The sequence below is a fragment of the Neoarthrinium moseri genome (assembly GCF_022829205.1).
Source record: "Neoarthrinium moseri strain CBS 164.80 chromosome Unknown scaffold6_Wmoseri_CBS_16480, whole genome shotgun sequence".
NCBI classification, from domain to species: Eukaryota; Fungi; Ascomycota; class Sordariomycetes; order Amphisphaeriales; family Apiosporaceae; genus Neoarthrinium; species Neoarthrinium moseri.
This window is the reverse complement of record NW_026055120.1, coordinates 483,165-504,645: the sequence shown is the minus strand read 5'-3', so window position 1 is coordinate 504,645 and position 21,481 is coordinate 483,165. Positions and strand designations below refer to the sequence as shown.

The 21,481-nt window shown below is 50.0% G+C and overlaps 9 protein-coding genes across 9 annotated transcripts; 6 read left to right on the top strand and 3 right to left on the bottom strand.

Annotated features, from left to right (window-relative positions):
• Positions 1-1,295: 1,295 nt before the first annotated feature.
• On the top strand, positions 1,296-3,104 carry JN550_002731 (uncharacterized protein; the record flags this gene model as incomplete). Its single annotated transcript, XM_049314059.1, has 4 exons — positions 1,296-1,470; positions 1,535-1,820; positions 1,876-2,467; positions 2,520-3,104. The coding sequence occupies 4 exons, from the start codon at positions 1,296-1,298 to the stop codon at positions 3,102-3,104; spliced, it is 1,638 nt and encodes a 545-aa protein (XP_049175256.1).
• Positions 3,105-3,882: 778 nt separating this feature from the next.
• On the bottom strand, positions 3,883-4,508 carry JN550_002730 (uncharacterized protein; the record flags this gene model as incomplete). The annotated part of the gene is made up of 2 exons (XM_049314058.1): positions 3,883-4,370; positions 4,448-4,508. 2 exons carry the CDS (start codon positions 4,506-4,508, stop codon positions 3,883-3,885), a joined length of 549 nt encoding a protein of 182 aa, XP_049175255.1.
• A 336-nt stretch (positions 4,509-4,844) lies between these two features.
• JN550_002729 (uncharacterized protein) lies at positions 4,845-6,286 on the bottom strand (the record flags this gene model as incomplete). The annotated part of the gene is made up of 2 exons (XM_049314057.1): positions 4,845-6,043; positions 6,091-6,286. The coding sequence occupies 2 exons, from the start codon at positions 6,284-6,286 to the stop codon at positions 4,845-4,847; spliced, it is 1,395 nt and encodes a 464-aa protein (XP_049175254.1).
• A 1,196-nt stretch (positions 6,287-7,482) lies between these two features.
• Positions 7,483-8,796, top strand: JN550_002728 (uncharacterized protein; the record flags this gene model as incomplete). The annotated part of the gene is made up of 1 exon (XM_049314056.1): positions 7,483-8,796. One exon carries the CDS (start codon positions 7,483-7,485, stop codon positions 8,794-8,796), a length of 1,314 nt encoding a protein of 437 aa, XP_049175253.1.
• A 376-nt stretch (positions 8,797-9,172) lies between these two features.
• Positions 9,173-10,000, top strand: JN550_002727 (uncharacterized protein; the record flags this gene model as incomplete). The annotated part of the gene is made up of 3 exons (XM_049314055.1): positions 9,173-9,224; positions 9,279-9,718; positions 9,773-10,000. 3 exons carry the CDS (start codon positions 9,173-9,175, stop codon positions 9,998-10,000), a joined length of 720 nt encoding a protein of 239 aa, XP_049175252.1.
• A 509-nt stretch (positions 10,001-10,509) lies between these two features.
• JN550_002726 (uncharacterized protein) lies at positions 10,510-11,619 on the top strand (the record flags this gene model as incomplete). The annotated part of the gene is made up of 1 exon (XM_049314054.1): positions 10,510-11,619. One exon carries the CDS (start codon positions 10,510-10,512, stop codon positions 11,617-11,619), a length of 1,110 nt encoding a protein of 369 aa, XP_049175251.1.
• Positions 11,620-13,413: 1,794 nt separating this feature from the next.
• JN550_002725 (uncharacterized protein) lies at positions 13,414-16,658 on the top strand (the record flags this gene model as incomplete). The annotated part of the gene is made up of 11 exons (XM_049314052.1): positions 13,414-13,566; positions 13,618-14,371; positions 14,421-14,545; positions 14,598-14,734; positions 14,805-14,944; positions 15,015-15,215; positions 15,272-15,351; positions 15,412-15,551; positions 15,623-16,053; positions 16,110-16,279; positions 16,347-16,658. 11 exons carry the CDS (start codon positions 13,414-13,416, stop codon positions 16,656-16,658), a joined length of 2,643 nt encoding a protein of 880 aa, XP_049175250.1.
• Positions 16,659-18,263: 1,605 nt separating this feature from the next.
• Positions 18,264-19,918, top strand: JN550_002724 (uncharacterized protein; the record flags this gene model as incomplete). Its single annotated transcript, XM_049314051.1, has 2 exons — positions 18,264-18,518; positions 18,578-19,918. 2 exons carry the CDS (start codon positions 18,264-18,266, stop codon positions 19,916-19,918), a joined length of 1,596 nt encoding a protein of 531 aa, XP_049175249.1.
• A 345-nt stretch (positions 19,919-20,263) lies between these two features.
• On the bottom strand, positions 20,264-20,724 carry JN550_002723 (uncharacterized protein; the record flags this gene model as incomplete). The annotated part of the gene is made up of 2 exons (XM_049314050.1): positions 20,264-20,445; positions 20,487-20,724. The coding sequence occupies 2 exons, from the start codon at positions 20,722-20,724 to the stop codon at positions 20,264-20,266; spliced, it is 420 nt and encodes a 139-aa protein (XP_049175248.1).
• Positions 20,725-21,481: the final 757 nt, after the last annotated feature.

Genomic DNA, 21,481 nt, shown 5'->3' with positions numbered 1-21,481 from the left:
GAATGAGCGGAAGAAATAGGCTGACGATAGTCATGGCTGAATGAGACGATTGACTTCAAACTAATCCTCTACTGTTGCACGCCAACTAACACGATTGAACTTGTGCGCCATTATTACCTAGCTCCCTGGACACATTGGACGACAATAATTGTGAATGATGTCTATTCTAGTAACCAGAGTCTCGAGTATGGTATCATACGAGGTAGGAGACAAGGACGAATAGGTGTTCTGTTGAGTTATTGCGAAGGCAACTACCGCCGTGCGAGCCGCTACTTCGATTCTGGAAAGCAGCATAGAGATGCGCTTTAATCACCACTGCTGCATGGACACTATAGTCCAAGTTATAGTCTGGCTTCCTCTCAAGTGGCCAATCAAACAACTGACAGAAAGGCGGCCAGAACTGTGATCTGAGTTTGTATAGTTCATGACGCTGCTCAGAAAGATTGTTTTTTACTTACTCCAAGTAGGGCATTCCATCGTCCCGTATCCCAAGCGGCCTTTTCGAGAATCGAAAGATAAACGAAGGTGGCCAGACACAGACCCAAGGCGGCTGTCAGAAGCCCAAGGCGTCATGTTTGATCCAGGTTGGAAACGTGCTAGTCGTTGAGGATGCCGTTGGCTGACACTTTCGTTACTTTTCCTTTCTCACTCTCCTTTTAGAAAAACCTATCTTTCTTCGACGTTATAGGCTTAACGTAGACCGGGGCTCCGACCAAAGTCCGACCCTCGGCCAGGCTTGACTTAGTCACGCTAGAAGGAAGGGGACGTTGAACCTGATGGGGCACCTAGGTTTGTTTTAGCACTCCAGCCACCCATTTCCACGGCGTTTTCGTAGCTCAATCGTAATTCGAAGAGAAACGAATCTCTAGGTCTACCACAAAGCGTTGCCGGAGCTTCAGATCAGCGGTTCGTTCCCCTTGGTCCGCAAATGGGACTGAACTCGCAGTTGGTGCATCAGGAGAGTCGGGCCGTAACTTGGCCCCAAAGACGCCGATGGACGCTGATCACCCCGCTACAGCACCCACCCCAACAAGACGCTTCGGTGGGTGGACAGCTGGGCCTCGACCCCACTAGCGCGGCGCCACGGCAGGAAACGAAACACCAAAATTTTGCTGTGCCTCACAATTATCAGCCGAGGGCTTTCTATACTACGCAATACTCACCCCTTGTACCCGCGTAGCGTTCCGTCAAGGCTGTCGAAGTCGAATCTGCATTTCACTGGGAACGTAGGAGTTGGACTTCATCAAGCCCGAAAAGACTAGTCGCAAGCACCTCCGTTGCCTCATAGTCGAAGTATGGCTAGCAGCCTGCCGGAGCTGGAGGACGGCAAGGTCCCGCGCGAGACAAGCGCCGCGGCCACTGACAACGAAGCCGACCAGCGTGACGTCCGTGGTGATGGCGGGCCCGTCGAGTACGATGTTGAGAGAATAGAGCGAGTCTACCGAAAGCTCGACCACCGAATCATCCCAGGTATATTGACTAGTGACGAGGACCCGGTCGTGTATGACGATAGTACTGACCTCGCCATCGATAGCTTTCTGGATTCTCTACTTCCTTTGCTCCGCCATAAGGTCGAACATCGGGCTTGCTCAGACCATGAACACGAGCTCTGGCCATAACCTGGTGCAGGTCCTGGATCTTACGCCCAAGGACGTTTCTACGGCGCTCGCGCTGTTCTACGTCTCTTATGTCATCTTCGATATGCCTTCGAACTTGGTCATGAGCAAGTTGGGTCCTAGGGTGTGGATGGCCCGCATTGTCTTCGCCGTCGGTGTCATTGGAGTTTGCTTCACTGCGGTCAAGGCTGCCTGGAGTCTCAAGTATGTGTGCCCTTTCTGAATGCCCCGGGGATCCTGCCATGCTGATTACCTTCAGGCTTCTGCGCTTTCTTCTGGGCGTGGTGATTGCGGGAATGTGGCCCGGCATGTCGTATTACCTCACACTATTCTACCCACCCTCGCGCACTGGAAAGCGTATCGGCCAGTACTTCACGGCTGCCCAGGTATCAGCTGCCGTTGTTGGTCTTGTCTCTGCCGGCTTTCAGCTCATGGATGGTGTAGGCGGCTTGGTGGGCTTCCAGTGGATGTTTCTTATCTACGGACTTTGTGCAGTCGTTCTAGGTTTCACGCTTCTTTGGTGGCTGCCAGATCGACCGTTGCCTCCTGGTCAGAAGAGAGCGCACACAGGCATCTTCAAGTTTCTTCCCCGAACCCCCGAGGCGTTGACCGGAGAGGATGCCATCATCCACTATGAGGACCTCAAGCGAGTCTACCATCCCAGGTCCTGGACTCTGAAAGACCTGGGCTATGTCCTCATTGACTGGCGGCTCTGGCCGTTGACCTTGATGTATTTCGGTGTCGTTGGTGTCGGTATTGGCACCCAGCTATACGGCACCGTAATTATCCAGGGCATCAATGGAAACTTCACTGGCGTACAGCTGAGCTTGCTCTTCGCTCCCATATGGATCGTAAGTCTGATTGCAAATTACACTAACAACTTGTGGAGGCTGACTTTACCAGATGGACCTTATTGCCATCTTACTGGTCACTCCAATCTCAGACCGCTTCCACAGGTTGCGTCCCTTCTTCTTCTCGGCTGCTGTATGCATCCAAATAGCAGGCCTCCTGGTTGTTACTTTTGCCCCAACGTCGAATGCATGGGCTAGATACGGTGGCCTTCTCATGGTTGGGTTCGGCCTCGGCCCCACTGTTCCGATCTGCATGACATGGACGAACGAGATCTTCCAACAGCGTCATGGCGAAGTTGGAGTAGCTGCTGCTGCTGCATTGGTGTCTGGCCTGGGCAACCTGGGAAGCATCACGACAACATACGCGCTTTACACCGGCTGGCCCGAAGATGCGGTCAAAGGCCCGTACCAGTACCGTCGCAGCAATCTGACCATGATCGGCATCCTCTGCGTCAGCATTGTAAGCAGCTTTGTCATGTACATCGCCCTGAAGTTTGCGGGGAACAAGCCCAGCCGCAAGATTACCAGCAGCGAGAGCTCGTCCATCAATGGAGCCGACGAGTTCCAAGACGGAGCAGCTCGTAGGGAACTCCAGCAACGCGGCTTTGGACGCATGTGGTGGAACAAGAGGTCCTAGGTCGCTTCCGATGGAAAACCGTTGACAAGTCGGACCATGATGTTCAACCATCGTCCAGGTTCAAGTTCGCCAGACCACTCTATGCTGGACGATTGCACGATGGAGCGCAACCTACCATCGAGTCATCTTCTCACATTTCTGTTCGATTTTTATTTTTCCTTTGACCTATTTCACATGAAGGGTTTGGAACGCTCTTCATCCAAGGCCGGGTTCGAATGCAGTATCTGTTGGTGTCTCAGGCTGCGGTTCAGGAGTTCAGCCTTGACAGCGACAGTGCTTCTACGCCATCGCTGGGAACGGTGTTCGGGGGGAAAGAGGCAAAGAAGCGACAATGCTTTAGCGCTATCGTGTTTCTAGTCTCACTGGAGTATATTGTTTTGTCGGAGACGGGCTAGGTTAGATGTGCATTGGGTAGGGTTTGGGTTTTTGTTTTTATTTCTTTTTCGCATATGATACCCCATCTGTGTTTAGATACGCTGTCATTCGAGGTTCTTTGCCAACTCGCCAGCGAAAGTGCTACTACGCCATCGCTTGGGACGGCGTGTTGCAGCCGAGGCGGGACTAGCGACAATGCTGCTGCGCTATCGTTGAGTTCCCGTCTCGTGGGCTAGCTTTCACACGTTCTTTAGAGTTATGAAGACTTCTTGAGAGGAGAGAATAGAACACGCAATTCTCGTGATACCGGCTCTACGTGCTCTATTGCACTCGTCCGCTCTGCGCGCCCGCCTGGGGGCAAGGCTCATTGCGGTTTGTGACCATCGTTGCCCTCAAGAAGACGTCACGGGTCTACACCCATGCCACAATAGAACGCAGCCCTAAAGAACACGCATTCGCTTCCCCGTTCTGAGCAATCTCCCTTGACGTACTGCGACTTGTCCTGGCCATACCAACCCTCTCCATACCTGTATACCACCTGGAGCGTGTTCCTGTCAAGCGCCTCTATGACCTTCTGAATCACGATCGGCTCCCTCAGGCCCTTGTAGTTGAGCTGGTCCCCAGCGCGGACCCCCGGCCACGGGTCCTCAGGTGACAATGCGTCGCAGCGACTATCGAACACGTGGAACACGCATTCCGTTGTCCTCTCAGGTCCTTTGTCGGTGCACACGTAGACGCCCTGGCAAGAACCAGCGCCTTGAGGCACACAGATGGATTCGATTTCAGTAGCTGTAAGAGCTGCAGACACAATTGCTGCCAGATTGAGGAGGAGGGGGGCTTGGAATCTCATTTCTCGGTCTAATGCCAGATGTTGTGATATATTGTTTGGTTCTGTAGAAACTAATCATGATGTGCCCTAAGTCCAAGTCCAGGTCTGCACGTTTTTTAACCTAAGCTTATATACGTACCCGATAGGCCTGTAGCAATCCTACTTAGCAGGAGAATCGAGAAGAATTCTGGCTGCAGCATTGCAAAAATCTAACAATGCCTAGGGTCTAGCCTCTATAATGTTTGCCATAGTCAGATGTCATCTGTTTCATCTCAAACCACATGAATCAAGTTCGACCATCGTTGTTTGCCCCCTCCAAGTGTTCCGTTCGTGTACAACGCAGTCTCGTACACGAGTAATTGCCCCATTCATATTCTAAACCAGATACACAGGATGTTGTCTGACGTCGTACAGCCCCCCTTTTCAGCAGTGCGCCCGCAGAATCTCACCTTGATCATCACGTTTTTCAGGAGCACAGGGTTACCCGTCGCCGAAATTGGACACCCAAATGTGCAACCGCTATCTCCTCACGGAACCTACACGAGTCGCTTCCACTTCCACAGAAGTCCCCAGCCACCGAAGACCGAGGAGAGCCCAGTGAATATGATCAAGGGTCCGTATGTGGTACCATACCCGAAGTTGCCTATTGCGCCATTGCTGCCAGCACTGAGAAGTGGGACGCCGGCAAGACCACCAACAACGTATCCAATTCCCCTAGCGCCGTTCAATAAGCCATACACCATGCCGGTGTCAATAGCTTCGTTGTGCTTTACAGCTTCTGATGCCATCTCATTGATGACACCGCCCCACGTGGCGCTGTAGCCTCCGGCGAAGAAACCGAATGTCACAGAGAACAAGACCAACAGTGCCATACTGCCGGGAGAGGTCAGCCCCCAGAAGAGGAAAGCTGACAAGGCTGAGCTGACAGCAGATATAGCAGTCACAGTCGTCGCCGACATGGGGTAGCGCTTGTTGTCGCTCAGATACCCGAAGAATGACGAAGACATGATGCCGGGAATGTTGAACAGCGTGAGCAGCAGTGTCGCAGAGGTCTGAGACAGCATGGTGACTTCGGAGGCGTAAGTATTGAGATATGTTTGCGGGATGCCATAGCCAGAACTCTGCAGTATGATGGCAACGCTGTATACGCAGAATGTGCGGTGCTTGAGGAATTCCCAGGGAATCTTTCTAGTCCTGAACGCATTAGGAGACACACTCGACGGGTGGGTTGGTATCAAAAAGACAGCCGGGATACTGGTGACGGCTACAATGGCCGTCAGAACCCGTAACGCCATCCTGAAGCCATAGCGATCCAGCAATACCCGCAGTAAAAAGGGGGATGCAGATCCCACTATGTTCTTGCAGGACAGTGTTACACCGTACGCCAATGCCCGATTGCTAGTACTGTACCATTCGCCCAGCGACAGCGTAGTCGGGCTATACATCAGCGCGCTTCCGAAAGCCGCCATGACTCCTTGGGTGGCCACTAGATGCCAGACGTGGGTGCTAAGCGAAGACAGCAGGAAACTGAGTGCCGTAAGCAACGCACCACACATTGCCGCCGTCTGGCGCCGATGGGCTAAACGCCTCGTGAACAGAGCAAAGAGAAAAGGCATCGAGAGGTATGTGACGCCATTGGCCGTCGTGCCGATTATGCCAGTCAGGTCCCGGCTCCCCTGTAGCGTCCAGTTGGTGAAGTAGTATTCCTGGAAGACACCGTAGCTCATGGCGAAGCCTGTGGATGTGAGTAGGACGGCGATCGCAGCACATGGTTGAGCCTACCCCAAATTGGCAGCTGCAGCACCGCTGAGCCCACGAGGACGCTGGTTCTCTTCCATCGCGACTCTAGCTGGGTTGCCGTATCCGACTCGAGGGTTTCGTCTTCGACATGGCCGTGACGCAGCCCGTGCTCTACAGCGCTCTCGCCCGCATGATCGTGCAGAGCTATGCGCTCACCTTCCACTGTGCCTTGAGACATGGCCGAGTTTACCACAATTCGAAATGACCTTTAGTCGATACTGTTGCTGTTTGAAAGCGATTGCAACTGTATATATTGTATGGGATATGACGTCGGAGACGAAATGATGCGGGACCGGGCCGGACTCGGAGGTCGAGCCGGGTGCGCTTACCGTATTCGGCGTATCCGGCGTAAGCTCTCTCCGCTAGTGATTGCTGCATATGGCAGTCATGACTTCCTCACGTCCGATGCTCGGGAGGATCATGCGATACGTTAGATATTCCCATTGATTGATTGCCTATTCTGATGATCACGATCTTCTTCTCTACGGACCACTCCCAACCCCGTAACCCCAAGTCCGCCACTCGTACGACGACGAGTCCGAGCAGGTGACGCAGATATAGGGTTAGCGAAAGTGGCTCTCAGTAAGCTCCATAGGGCTGACGGGCTAACCCCTTCGGAAAGTGGTTTATATATATCCCAACCTGGTCACCGAAATCTACGTGGGTAGTTCCCATTGGTGCTTGCGCCAACAAGCCCGAGGCTTTGCAGCTGGAAGCCAGATTGAGAAGTCGGGTTCAGATCGCCCACCTCTGTGATGTCAAAGTGCAATGCAATATCAAACCGTTGTATATAGTGGGGCTGATCGTACCTTATACGCATCCCTTCCGATCTGGGCACATTCTGTTACCGGGAATGCATTCCTGCTGCATCATGATTAGTTAGCCCGGCATCATGATGATAAACATAGGCAGTAAGAAGTTCCGGCTTCCCCTTTTCGTTCGCACCAGCTCGTTGCCATTGATTGCTGCCTGCCGAGGCGGTGTGATGCGTTGACCGTCAGCTCACCTGATTTCTCATCCAGGCTCGTCCATCATCCAGTTTGCTATCGGCTAGGCCCGACTACGCCGCATCCGTGCATCCCTCACCTCTAGCAATGCCCTAAATATATTCGGTATCTTCGGTACCGCTACGACAGTTCATATTACTGACGTGAGAAAATGCTCAGATTGACGGCGCGGAGGTTGGTGAGATGAGGTCAAGCTTGTTCCGGCGCCAGACAGCCACTACGTGTCAAAGGAGTAAGATCGGCGAATCCTGACCATGGCTTTATAAGTATTGGAGTACGAAGGCCAACATGACATAGCTCTGGTCTGGATAGATGAGCTCTTAAGGAGGGTTTGTCACCCTATTTTGTTACAGTTGAACTCAACGGAATGGCAGCTATACAACTTGACACTACATTGGCGGATTTGTACCGCGACCATGGCATCCAGGGCCCATTCATTGTATCTATGTATTGCGTCTTCGCTCATATGGACTTGCACCCCGCGTTCCCGCGCGAGGTTGTTTATCCAGAGGATGAAGAACCAGTGCCGTTCTCGGACGACGAGCAAGAACAGGATCGTCTGCGGAGAATAATACTTGGTCTCAAGCCACTTCGACGGGCCTTTGGGCTTGGAAACATGGATGTGATATTCTTCAGCCCGAATGCAACACCAGATGGCCTGGATCGTGCATTATCGCAATTACCACCCAGCCAGCGCCATAATCCGCGATTCCTCGACCTGAACCAGGACGATATTCGCGAAGAATTACTTCAGATTTCTCAGGGGCAGAAATTGCTATTCTGGCGACCACAGGCGTGGATGGAAAGCCACGACTGTTTGGTTGAACCCGGAGTTGGGTACGATATCAACTCAAAGAAGTTTTTGACAACAGCGGGCATACATACTCCTCGATCAGTGGTAGTCGATCTTCAGGAAATGGACATTTCCAGTCCTACCAATATCATTAGATCGAGGCCGTTGCCATTTGTCGTCAAACTCTGCCGCGCTGGGTGTGGCTTTGGTACTTATATCGTCACAAGCCAAGAACGACGTCGCCGGACACTCGAGGCTATGGGGAAGTACAAGGAACGTGGCGTAACCGATATTCTGGTTTCTGACTACATTGACCTGGTTCAGGACCTCAGCGTACATTTCCTTATCGGGGCAGCTGATAGCGAGAGAAACCATGACAATCCATTGATATTAGGTGTCACAGTCCAGACTCTCACGAATGATGGGAAATGGGTGGGAGGTCATATAGATTACAGCGCCCAGCAGGAACTCAAGAGCCTTGTCTGGGAGAGAGTTCGCGATACTACCAGCCGTATGCCAAGGACCTTTGTAGGTTGGGCTGGTATAGATATTGTCGTGGGCAAAGACGGGCAACAGTGGGTTGTGGATCTGAATGCTAGGTTCACAGGTTCCATGCCTATCTGCTTCATGTCACATCATTTCTGGAACGACAGAAGTTTACCGCTGGCCCAGTTTGGTGCTTTTGGGTATAAAGGGGGCGTGGATGAAATTTATAGTAGGCTAAAACCTTTACTTGACCCCGGCCAAGTCGTGGTCACTGCAACAGCTGCCATCTATGAAGGTGATAATATGGCCGATATTGTCTGGGGAGGGAAAGATGCAGAGGATCTAAATCGCATTGAGATGTGGATCAAAACGAGACTCGCAGATGCGCAAGCCCGGCTTTGATGTATTAACGTTAGTGATAATTTTATTGCTACTAAATATACTGTTTGAAATAACCAGTAATACCGAGGCCTGCGGCAACGTAAGTCGGTGAATTGATTTCATGGGGAAGAAATTTACGGACTACGCAGGCTATACTCTATGCGCCAGTTGTATTGTCTAGTTCTCCATACGTTAGGTAACAAGCATGTACTCTTTTTCTCAAGAACTGCGAATCTGACAGATCTCGATTACCCGTGCTGCTTACGCTGACTCAGATTGAACAAAGGTAGATAAAAGACCGCCAGCCTCCCTCTAAAACCTGTGCTCCAAACCGTACAGTTCAGAATCCAGCAATAGCTTAATTTTTCAAACAGCTTTGTTACAAAAGTCTGCGACAATGGGATCTTCACCAAACAAACTGATTCTTTACACAAACTATACCTGTACATGTAAGACCTAATCCGAACTCAAAGCATCTCGTACGTTTCCGCTAAGGTCATCAGGGGCCAATCGTGCCAATGTTGCACTTACAGAACTCGGCATACCATTTGAGGAGAGAATCATCAATGTAGACGGTCCACGTCCCCCTGAGTTCCTGAAGCTCAATCCACGTGGGCTCGTTCCGGTGATTATCTTTAACGACGAGGTAATCATTGAATCAGCTATTGTCTGCCAGTTTCTGTGCGATATTTATCCGTCCCACCTGTGCCCTCCGCCGACCACGATAGAGGGTGCTTTGCAACGTGCAAGGATATCCTTCTTTACAGATGCGTACTGGACCAAGTTCCACACTATACTCTTTAGACTGTTCGAAGCGCCAACCAAAGTCGACGAGGAGAATGTCGTGAAGGATGCCATCAATGGGCTGGTTAAGGAGGTAGAGCCGCTGCTGAAGAATGCCAATCCATTTTTCGGAGGCAGCGATCGTCTGACACTGGCCGAAGTAAGCACACCATCTTGGATACAGAGATTTATAGGCCGTTCTAATAGCTCTTAGGTAATGATGGGACCATTTGTCATCAGGGCTGTCACACTATCCAAGTTTGGTGTCTATCCGACAAGCTTGAATGAACAAATCGAAAGCAAAGCCCCAAACTTTCACAGCTGGGCCAAAGCTGTCTCTAGCCATTCCAGCATCACATCCATTTTTGATGAACAAGTCATCGTGAAGAGGTCGCTGAACAAGAGGCACAGAATGAGGAAGGCTGCTGGCTTGGACGATTAAAGAGTGGTTCTATAAATTATGAAAAAAATCGCCTTGCATTTTCATACCGGACTTAAGATGATATTCGATTTGTTGAATCTGCGCATAAACAGAGGCAAAAGTGGCCCCGTTTTGGTGTCGCAATATGTAGTCGAGATTGCCTAGCTATAACAACATGACCTCGCTCATTGAGTTTGATTGCAAGCCTGACCAGTTATATATACGTTATTCGCTTTAAATTGCCATAACTGTCGGGATGGCACTTTCAAAGACTCCACGTGCATGTGGGTGCTGATCGCGTCGCGCCCGAATGGCCGAACTCGAAGGTCGATTGGTCGGCGTAGCGCATGAGTAATCAGGCCCACCCACGACCAGGTAGGCGATATGCATGCAGCTTGATTAGTTCCGTCCAACGTGGCTGGAAACCCTGCGTGAGGCCTCAATGTCAGCAGTCCCTAGTCCCCGTAATTCTCGCGACTTATCTACAGGACCAGCAAGAGAGCGGCGTCATTCGTATCGCAGATGTCATCATGCCTCCTCTCCCATTTACGAAGGAAGAGGTCTTAGCCACAGGCGTCATCGACCCCGAGTTAGAGGCAGCTCTCAAGGCGAAGCCAATCCCTCCTGGCAGTGCATATACGCTTGAGCAGTTGAAAGAGATCAACGAAGTCGCTCTGCCGTGGCACCAGGAGCGATTGATGCAAAGCAAGCCGGCGAATATTACCGAGTACGAACGGCAATTACCTGTGGGTGGTGGACATACGGCTAGGTTGATCGTATGCCAGAGATCCAGTCCCAGTAAAGCAGCGAACAGGCCTCTAGTAGTTCTGCTCCACGGCGGAGGGCACTGCGTGGGCAATCCAGAGTCTGAGGTTCCCCTTGCTCGTCGCCTCGCGCTAGAACTTGATGCTGTTGTGGTACTCCCGACTTACCGGCTCGCCCCAGAGTTCCCATTTCCTGCATCTATCAACGATTCATGGAACATTGTTCAGCATCTGGCAGCAGAGGCAGACCCGTCTCGCAGCATAAAGTCACGCATACTTCCTTCACAGTGCGACCCAAGACTTGGGTTTATCGTCGGGGGTACCAGTGCGGGCGCCAATTTAGCAGCGTCAATCACGCATTTGGCCCGTGATAGCAATTTAACACCCTGCCTGACAGGCCAGATGTTGATAGCTGGGACTTTTATCAGCCCGCAACATGTGCCGATTCAATATTCACCCTTCTATCTTGCACGTGATCAAAACAAAAATGCACCAATCTTGGACCTAGACCTGTACAATCTGTTCCAGACTGCGTTCAAACCCGACCATATGTCGCCTCTGTGGGCTATCTTCGATCAACGTCACCCCCTGGATGCAAATACCGAAGACGGGGGCAGTACTGGAGTACGCCACGGGCACCTCAATCTGCCACCAGCTTATTTTCAAATATGTGGTCTCGATATTGGTCGGGATGACAGTCTCATCTATGAGCGTGTCTTACGAGAGGAAAGCAACGTCTCCACCAGGGCAGACTTGTATCCTGGATTCAGCCATTGCTGGTGGAGTTTGTTTCCAGAGTTGGGAATGTCGAAGAGGAGGGAAGACGATGCAGTTCGGGGGGTTGCATGGTTACTTTCAACGCCCAGCGTCCGATAACCTATTGGATACAGGCGAGTAGCCAGCACTAGACATTGTGTATTTTCACCAGCTATATAATGCACTCAGACATATGGGATGGGTTCTGTTCGACTGTGTTGTGCTGGAATCTTGAACGTCAACTCTCCCATCATATTGGGGGAAGCAAACAGCAGAACCATCACAACACATTTCTTGTGGAGAATTGTCTCATTGTCTCTAGTCGTTAAGCCAATAAAGTGCCCTTGCCGTTTCCGTTATGAAGAAGGCATGGCTTATTTGTGCAAGCAAATTACGAAAAATCCACAACATCGTGCTACATCGTTGCAAACCTCCAGACCACAGCTTCAGCATTCTCAAGACTATTGTATCCCTCGTAATACGGTCATGATCGAATTCTTGATTAATGTAGCACTAGCGACACTGTGGCGGCTGTCTGGTCGTGTGGCAAAAGGGTACTCCAAAAAGTCTTGAAAATTCATAAAAACATAACAAGAAATTTCCAACCTTTTCTGCGGCAGTGACACGAGAATTCATCTTCGTATATAGACGAAACTAGGTTTGCGCTTTGAATATCAAAGCTTAAAATCAGCCCATTGGTTCAGACAACGAATGTCTCGAACAAAGCTTCTTATGAAGGCAGCATCTGTGGCTGAAGGCCTTCGGTGATGCAGCTCGAGTAACCTAGGGGTGTTTGCATCTGGCCATACTACAATGGCACCGTCAAGGAGTCAGTTAATGCTAATAATCATGCTCGAGGACGTAAAGAAACCCCAATAATGGAGTTGTATGAAATGCGGTGGTACGGAGTATATAGACAAAACCTCGAGAGAACGACTGATCGCTAAAATTGCTCCACTACGCAAGGTTCCCGAAGTTCCAGGGTACAGTGGGGTGATTCTATGATACGACCGCCAGCGATAAGGTCGTGCACTGATAAGCACATCACGACGCTAACACAAGTGCTCTGTTTAAAACGGCGTCGAATATATTCAATGAGGAGATTTGGCGGCTCAGGAATGGCATAGAGTAGACTGATAAAATACGTGGATAATGAAACCACTACGAGTTGTGAGCTGAGGTCTCGGGGAAGCACGGTTTGGACGTCGACTTAATCCGTTGAGAGTGCATTTAATCATTCATAAGCCATTAGTAAGTGACTTTGAACGTTTCATTCGAAAGGTTGAAGAACGGGGAACTTGATTGCCAAGCTTGGCGTAACACATGTAACCTTGGTACAGAAGCGACCCCGCGACTGTAGCTAACTTAGAGAGTCGTCTCAATCAAGCTGCAAAACCCCGCATATATCGAGGCTAGTCCCTATTGTATTGCAACTACTAGGCCTGCTACGGAGTGTCCCCCGTCGGATTTCAAGTCTGTGATGCGCTTCCGAAGTGACATTGAAAGCCTGCTTGCATCCAACCAAGATCCGACTCGATCACAATGGGTCTTAGCACCAACTTTAATCCACCAAAGGTATCGCCTGCAAGGTAACAAAATTGGACCACAAGATATGCCAAGCGCTGGACGGTAATGTCGTTATGTGCCGAGTACGAAAGAGCCCTGCAAGTCCATTTGAAATACGACCTTCCAATTGCGTGGCCCAGCTTCAAATCGTGTAGTTCAACGCATTTGTTCATATCTTATCAAAGCGCAGCATGGGATGTCACCTTGTAACTTGTGAATATATCTCAGTGCAAATTGTATAAATCAAGGGTCCCCTTCGATGACTCGTCCAGTGGCCCGTTTGGCTTCTCTGCAAAGCGGTCAACTTGGTGCACATACTTACAAAGTTTGGGAAGGATTTTGGCCAACATGAGGGCCGACACTTTCACTCTTTTTGCCCTGTTGTCGGGTGTTGCATCATCTCAGTCATCTGGAAGTCCTCTGCCGGGTGGTACAGGCAAATACATTGTCCAATTCTCTGAGACTGGATCAAACAAATTCAGGAAACGTGATGGAGCTCCTGTAAGAGTCCCATTACTGTGAACGGAGACCGAATATTGACATGTTGGTCAGGATACGGCTGGCTTTTACGACATTCTGGCTACTAAGAACGCCGATGTGAAGCCGGCCCTGAATTTTACTTCCGATGTCTTCCATGGCAGCTCCTTCCACGTTTCTGCCAATAAAACGCAAGCAACGTTGGACGAGATCTCTGCACTGCCGGAAGTGTCAAACATTTGGCCTGTGCCAATCATGTCATTACCGTTTGTCCCAGCAGCGTCCGATAATGACTCTTCAACGACTCAGAAATGGGATATACACAAGATGACAAACGTGGACCGGCTGCACGATCTTGGCCTTTTCGGTGCTGGTGTGGTAGTAGGAATTGTGGACACCGGCGTTGATTACACACATCCAGCACTAGGAGGCGGATTCGGCCCAGGATTCAAGATTGAAGGCGGTTACGACATTGTAGGGGATAACTACGACGTCGGGGGGACACCTATCCCTGACGACGATCCAATGGACTGTGCCGGGCACGGTACGCACGTGTCTGGGATTCTTGCAGGACAAACGGACGATTTCGTTGGTGTCGCGCCCGAAGTGCGCATTCGCATGTATAAAGTCTTCGGTTGCAGCGATTCGACAGATGGGGATGTCATCATCGAGGGGTTCTTACGAGCCTTCGATGACAACGTAGACGTCATCACAGCATCCTTAGGCTCCTCCCAAGGTTTCGCCGACAGTGCGCTGGCTGTTGTTGCGTCAAACATCCAGGCAACCGGCGTCTTTGTCTCAATTGCAGCTGGTAACTCCGGGGCCAATGGTATGTGTTGACTTATCCTTACCAGAAATAATATTCTGATGTGATGTAGGTCCGTTCTACACTAGCGACGGGGGAAACGGGGTGAAGAGCACGGCTGTTGGGAGCGTACAGTCGCCCAATTACGTCGCATACCAGACCTTGGCTAGGTCTACAAGCGGTGAGACAAGACAGATAGTATGTTTCCGTCCCTTAGACTCGCAAAACTTCATGCTTACCAGTTTTGTAGCCATATCTCGACTCAAGTGGCGGACAATGGAAACTCAACGGAAGCCTCCAGGCAGTGTTCGTTCCCGATGAGCTAGAGCATGATAGCTGCAAATCTGGGTTTAATGCAATCCCAAGTGATCAAGTGATGGTTGTTCCGTAAGTTCAGCCACTTCTGCTTTCTCTTACAGGTTGATACAGAGGGCTGAAACACGTTCCTTGGAAATAGTCGGGGAAACTGTTCTTGGCAACTGCTTGACAGTAGTGCTTGGTCAAAGGCTAAATATGTCTTCTGGTGGAACTTCGAGAATACGCCATATGAGATCCCTAATCGTGTGCTGTATGACTCAGTTAATCAAGCGGCCGGATGTAAGTCAAGCTCCGTTCGTCAATTTCATTTATAGTGCTATTGTGGTATGATAATGACAGTATAATACAGTTGCGCTTATATCGTACGATGATGGGTTATGGCTTGTATCGCAACAGGAGAGCGGAAATAACGTTACATTCTCCTTCGAGATTGGTGGCGACGATGCTATTGCGCTGCCACTAAACATTAGTGCCGCAGGCTCGATGAACACTTGGAGTTCTTGGGGCCCTACATACGACGGACGGATGAAGCCCGAGATCTCTGCACCTGGTATGGGCGGTTATTCGATGCTTTGCTGACAATTTTGGCTAACTACTTCCTGTAAGGTGGCATAATCTTATCAACGTGGCCAGTTTCACAAGGGAGCTGGTACACCGCCTCTGGCACCAGCATGGCCACTCCTTATGTGAGTCTACAACGAACACAATCATCACTTTAACCTTGCTTCATCACTGATATTTCACAGATTGCTGGGATTGCATCTCTTTGGTTATCTCTAAAGGGTGGGCGCAAGGTCTTTGGTGTTGAAGCGGGGAATATCGTTCATAATCAAATGATCGCCAGCGGTAAAACTTTGATTAATGGTGATGGTAGTGGAAACTTATCGTAAGTTGCGTTCGGTTCTACATAAGGTCTCCCAGAAATATTGCCACTAATGGTTGACTTTCCCTAATCAGGTCTGTGGCCCAGCAAGGCGCAGGACTGGTAGACGCCTACAAGACTGTCATGTACAAAACCTCGATCATCCCGTCGAATATCGACCTTAACGACACAGACCATTTCTCAGCGAAGCATACGGTGGAAGTAATTAATGACAGCAACGATCAGGTTGTCTATAACGTCACACATGCACCGGGCGTCTCGTTTCTATCAACTGGCAATCCCGTCTACTGGGTGAACCAGGTTCCCCCATACTATAGTGGAAAAGAGAACGCAGCAACCGTTGAAATCGAACCTAATATGCTCATAATCCCAGCACATGGACGAGCTTCCTTTAACCTCCAATTTTCTCAGCCATCAGGTTTAAACGCCACCTTACTTCCTGTTTATGGAGGCAATGTCTACGTTGACGGTTCCAATGGTGAATCGACAAAAGTTACATACATGGGTAGGCATTCGTGTTCCATAATTCCATGAACAAATCAGCTTAACTATGATTTGTAGGAATCAAAGGGAGCATGTACAACGAGCCTGTATGGCAAGATAATCAGCCGCTGTATCTTTCACCAGCTGGCGGTAGCATGAAAGCGAATGAGACATACAATTTCCGCAGTGGGTATATCCCAAATGTCCGCTTTCCCATGCTCTGGGGTACAAGAGAATGGAGTTTCGATGTAAGTTTACTTCCAAATAGTGATTGGAAACGGCAAGAAGAGAGGATTGTTCTAATATCGACTTTAGCTGGTTTCAGAAGACTGGACCCCATTGGACTGGTCATATCCTCCAATTGATGGTCAGAACAAATTTTCCGGTTCACTCGTCAATTATGATGTCCTCAACGATATATACAACCCTTTCCCCATTCGAAGTTTCCCGAGAAACAATGGGGCATTCCAAATCAACTTTGCCGCGAATTTCTCAAGCGGAGTGCCTATCCCAGATGGTCGGTACAAGCTTTTGACTAGGGCTTTGAAGACCTTCGGCGACAAGTCGAACTTTTCTGACTGGCAGACACGTATTTCGCCGGTCTTTACAAATAACAATACATTTTAGTGGCATCAAGTGTCTGAATTCGGACGGAGACCTATCTTTTTCTGCCACAGCCTTTCTCTTTTGAACTCTGTTTGGAACGATGTATTCAGACGCCCAACTTTTTATTAATGATATGTGCATCAACTGTGTAGGTCGCAGCCTGCCAGTCGAAAGCTTTCACTATACATTCTATTCTCTATCTCAGAATTGTCCCTTCTATAAAGCTAGCAATAATACGAGTCCGTTACTGCCGCTAATTGCACCACGTGGCCTATGAGTACAAGTCTGTAGCTCGGGCAGATATAGAGGCTGCACGAAATGAAGCTTACGGAGGAGCTTGCTAAATCCTTGTTCTAAATTCTGCTGTGCCTCACAAGCCCGTAGTCTCTGCACGATAATGTGGCGGCGAACAGTTTCGTTTTGATATCCTTATGAAGACACAGCCCTAAAGCGTTGGGGCGCCCACGGACTCCGATCCGACATCTTGGTGCTTATTCTCGTTCATATCGGATGACATACCCATCGACTGGAGTTAACCCAGTTCTCGCTCACACCAATTGATGTCGGACCAGGTGACCAAGTCAGGAGACGACAGCTACCACACCATAGGATATGACAGGAATTCTGAACTGGAGTTTAATATGGTCCTTGCTGCTGCATAGAAGATGTTGTCTAGATATGGAAGTGATATTGCACAGAATCCTGCTAAGCTAGAATCATGATTTATTCGTTGGTTTTGGTACCCAAGGTACGGGCCCTGGATGTGGATGAATCCTATTGTAGATAATTCTCTGGGCGACCCAAAGCAAGTCTGTCATGGCAGTGCATCAGGTTTACAGAAGGTCCGGTGAGACAGCGAACAGTGTCCGCTATATAATCCCCATCTTGTCCTTTTATCTTGAAAGGGGACAAGGTTCAGTCTCTTTATGAATTGAACCATACGTTTGGACTTCTGGCCATACCTGACCTCACAATCCCCTTGACAAAGTCCCACCAAATCAGTTTGCAGGGTCTGAGTACTTATGAAGCGGGAATTCTGGCCACAAAATGAAACGTGACGTGGAAACTAAGTACTCATCATCAACTCTTAAGATGGAGGAGTCTAGGATCTATCCTCTTCTCTATATATGTTTATACGCGGCATTGTGCTAGAATTCCTTACAGCCTGGACACCGACGCTCGTTGAGGTGAGCAGCAACAACCACAGAAGATTAGTCTGCTCGACTGTTTGAGATATACGAATGTCATCGTGCCTGTGGTATACTGTCTTGCTATTGCTGTTGGAATGCAGTGCGAAAGCCAGTGTATCGAGGCTTATTGAGAGTCTAGCGCCATGTGGGCCTTCTATCTCGACACGTGGATTGAATAGGTGGAGTTATTACGCTCCCTGCAAAGGTGCGGCGCTGTCACCGTATTCGGGTTGGAGAGACCGGCCTTTCCCCGCACGTCGGTTTTAGCAAATTCATGAGTGGTGTTATGTTGCGCAGTCTCGTCGACGGAACACAGGTGCCCGCCGTCTACCGAGCCAGCTCGTTGCTCTAGGATGTGGTTCTAAAGGGTTGCCATGAAAGAGCCTCAACACGACAGGAAGAATCTGTCCAATGTTGGAGAGTTATACATATTAGAATGGTAGTCTTATCTTCCATCTGGCCATATTTGGGCTTATTAATTGCTTCACTCTCGGTCGGCGCACATGGCACTTGCACTGAAGATTGTGTTGTGAACACGCCTAATGGCCGGATCATTGGTCACCGAAGTAGCATTCGACCTGAGGTTTGCGAGTTCCTTGGAATTCCATATGCTGCCGCCCCTGTTGGCAGCTTGCGCTTTGCGGCCCCGGAGGCGCAGATCCTGGAAGGAGACTTCGTTGCCGACACTTGGGTAAAGCCACTGCCGCTTGATATCTCCATCTTATGACTTCCGCTAATCTGCCACTCTAGGGTGCCGACTGTCCCCAAAACCCATCAGCGCTCTTTGCTTATCCCAATGCCACGATACAGTATGACAAAGTGTTGACGAGCTTCGTGAGCACTACGAGCACCATCCACTCACAGAGTGAGGATTGCCTAAAGCTCAACATATGGATTAAAGCCGACGCGTTACATGCCAATCATCCCACTTTGATGTGGATTCACGGAGGGCGACATGCATCTGGGACTTCCAACACATTATTCTACAATGGCGCAAACTTTGTTGCAGCTGAAAACGCTGTTTTCGTCACTTTCAACTTTCGCATGAATATATTCGGTTTTCCCGGAGCCCCTGAGGGAACCCAGAATGTTGGTCTGCTCGACCATCATATGGCTGCACGGTGGACCTCTGAGAATATCAAGTATTTCGGCGGCAATCCGAACCAGATCTCGCTATTCGGTCAGTCTTCCGGAGCCACCGCTGTAGGGAACTGGGTCTACGCTTTCAAAGAGAACCCTGTCGTGGCAGGACTGGCCTCACATTCGGGCAATCAGTTTTCATTCCCGATGAACACCCTTGAGCTGGCTGCGAAGAACTGGTATAACGTCTCAGGCACGTTAGGTTGCGGTACCTTGGGAGCGACACTCGAGTGTATGCGATCTCCCAACATCACCTTCCAAGAAATCCTTGCCGCTGTCAATAAAGTCCCCAGTGTTCCCACAAACTCGCCGGCTCGCTCTCAGCCGCCATTTCAACCAACACAGGACAACATTACGTGGTTCTCCACAAACGAATACATTTCTCGAGTCAAGACGGGTAACCTAGCTCGTATCCCATATTTGCAGATCCATGGTGATCACGAGTCTGGATTCTACAGAATATCCGCGCTTGCACAGGGGAAATCATTAACGGAAGATGTGTGGCGAGAATTTGAGCAGGAGTCGTTTGACTGTGCCACCGCTGCTGAGGGCCATTACCGATCTGCGTTGGGTATTCCAACGTATAGGTTCCGCTATATGGCTGACTGGGAAAACACGCGTTTGTATAACTCGCCTTCCAGCGGAGCTTACCACGGTGTTGAGATCCATATGGTCACAGGCAACTCAGAGCTTGTTAGCGGTATGGCCCCTGTGGCAGCCCAGGCTGACCTCACTAGGACCTTGATAGGTCGCTGGTGGTGGTTCGCGGCGGACGCGGCCACCGGGCTGACTAATGCTTTCGGCTGGCCACATTATAAGCCGGGCGCACCAACATTGGGGCTGTTGGGCATTGGAAACAGCGCCAGTATCGATTTTGTGGGTGCTTCTACTTACGATAGTGTGTGCCCGACTTTAGACTTAGACTTTTGGGACAATACAATAGCTGCTTAAGAATCAAATGTACTCTTTCAACTTGAGCTTTCTTACTCGCCATAGATACCTTTACACACCTATGACACCTATGATTGATACAGTTCTTATCATGACCACCATGAGGGGCTGAATTGAAGTCTTGTTCGAAAAGAATTGTATTCAAGATTGTAATTCGTGTGTTAGTCAGATATTTGTTTTCTTTTGAGTGTTTTTAAACTTTATTCTTGGTGTGCCATACTAAAATAGGCTTTGGGTACTAGAGGTTCAACGTCGTGGAGTCTCCTGGCCCAACGAAGCATGGTTTCTGGTATCTCTTTCCTCCACTACATTCTCATGTTTCTCTAAACAGCCTCGATACAGGGTTTAGTTGACCTTGGCCTGGCTCAAGCTTGAAATAGTCTGAGCACCATCGATGAACTTTCCGTTGCCGGCATTAGCCCGACAAAGGCTCTTGCCGCGCTCGATGATGGCAGCATCGCAAGTCAGCTTGGACTGCGCTACACAGCTAAGGGTGCCTCCACCTTCAAGGGGATTCTCATCAGCCACTGGTACAATACGCAATGTCACCGTCAATAAGAATGCTTACAGTTGTTACCACCGGGGACGCATCTGCCCTGAGTGCCATCAGTGGCGGTGCAAGTGTCCTGTTTCAACGATGTGCTAGCAACGCAGCAGGCGCCGCTGGGGGTCGGTCGATTGCCGTTGGCCTGGCGACTTATGACGATGGAGTCCCGAGCGACATTGCGGACACCTTCAACATCAGCGACGGCGGCGGACGAAACCGCAACCAGACCGACGAGAAGGGTAATAAATTGGAGCTGCATCTTGATAATGATCGTGTAAAAGTGAATATTGACTGTCTGGTAGTCGAGAATGTAACCGCACAGCAGGGAGAAGAATGAGTGAATAGAGAATTGTTCAAGACCGGCTTACAGAGAAAGAAGACTTCCAGAGATCTGAGGAAGCGATTGTTGGTATATATATTCTTGTCCCTGACAGTCTCACGATCCCCCTCTATGTCCCTTTTTCCATGCCTGACTGGTCGTGCTTCATGGTGCCACAGCTGGTTCTTGGAGACGCTGGTAGCCCCGTAGAATTATGAGACTGTGTCAATCCTTGTGTACAGGCCTTGATCCCGGACGTCGATCTAACCGTCGCAACATCGTCTGGGGGACCCGGCGGTCAAGCAAGTGCGGCGAACGCTAATTGGCCCCCGACATTTCTGGCGCAGAGGCGGAAGGAGGCAATCTTATTCCCTGACGAGATCTGGTCTGCAGACAGGCCGAAAGCAGATGTCGTCCGATCTGAAGACTGATTTGGGGCCCATCTCTTTCTAACTACTGTGGCAGGTGTGGAGACCACGAACGGCTTTCTCCACAGTAGCGTGCATCATAACCGTCTCGAGTTTCCTGAAACAGGCACAGAGCTGTGGCGATCCACTCTCATTGGCCGCCGAGCTAACCGAATCTACGCAAGGAAAGCCGTTTACGTGCGCCCTTACCACATTCTTCGGAATCTGAACCGAGCAGTTTGGCATGGCGCGCCAACTCAAACGAGATGATCAGTTGGTTGAGTGGCAGG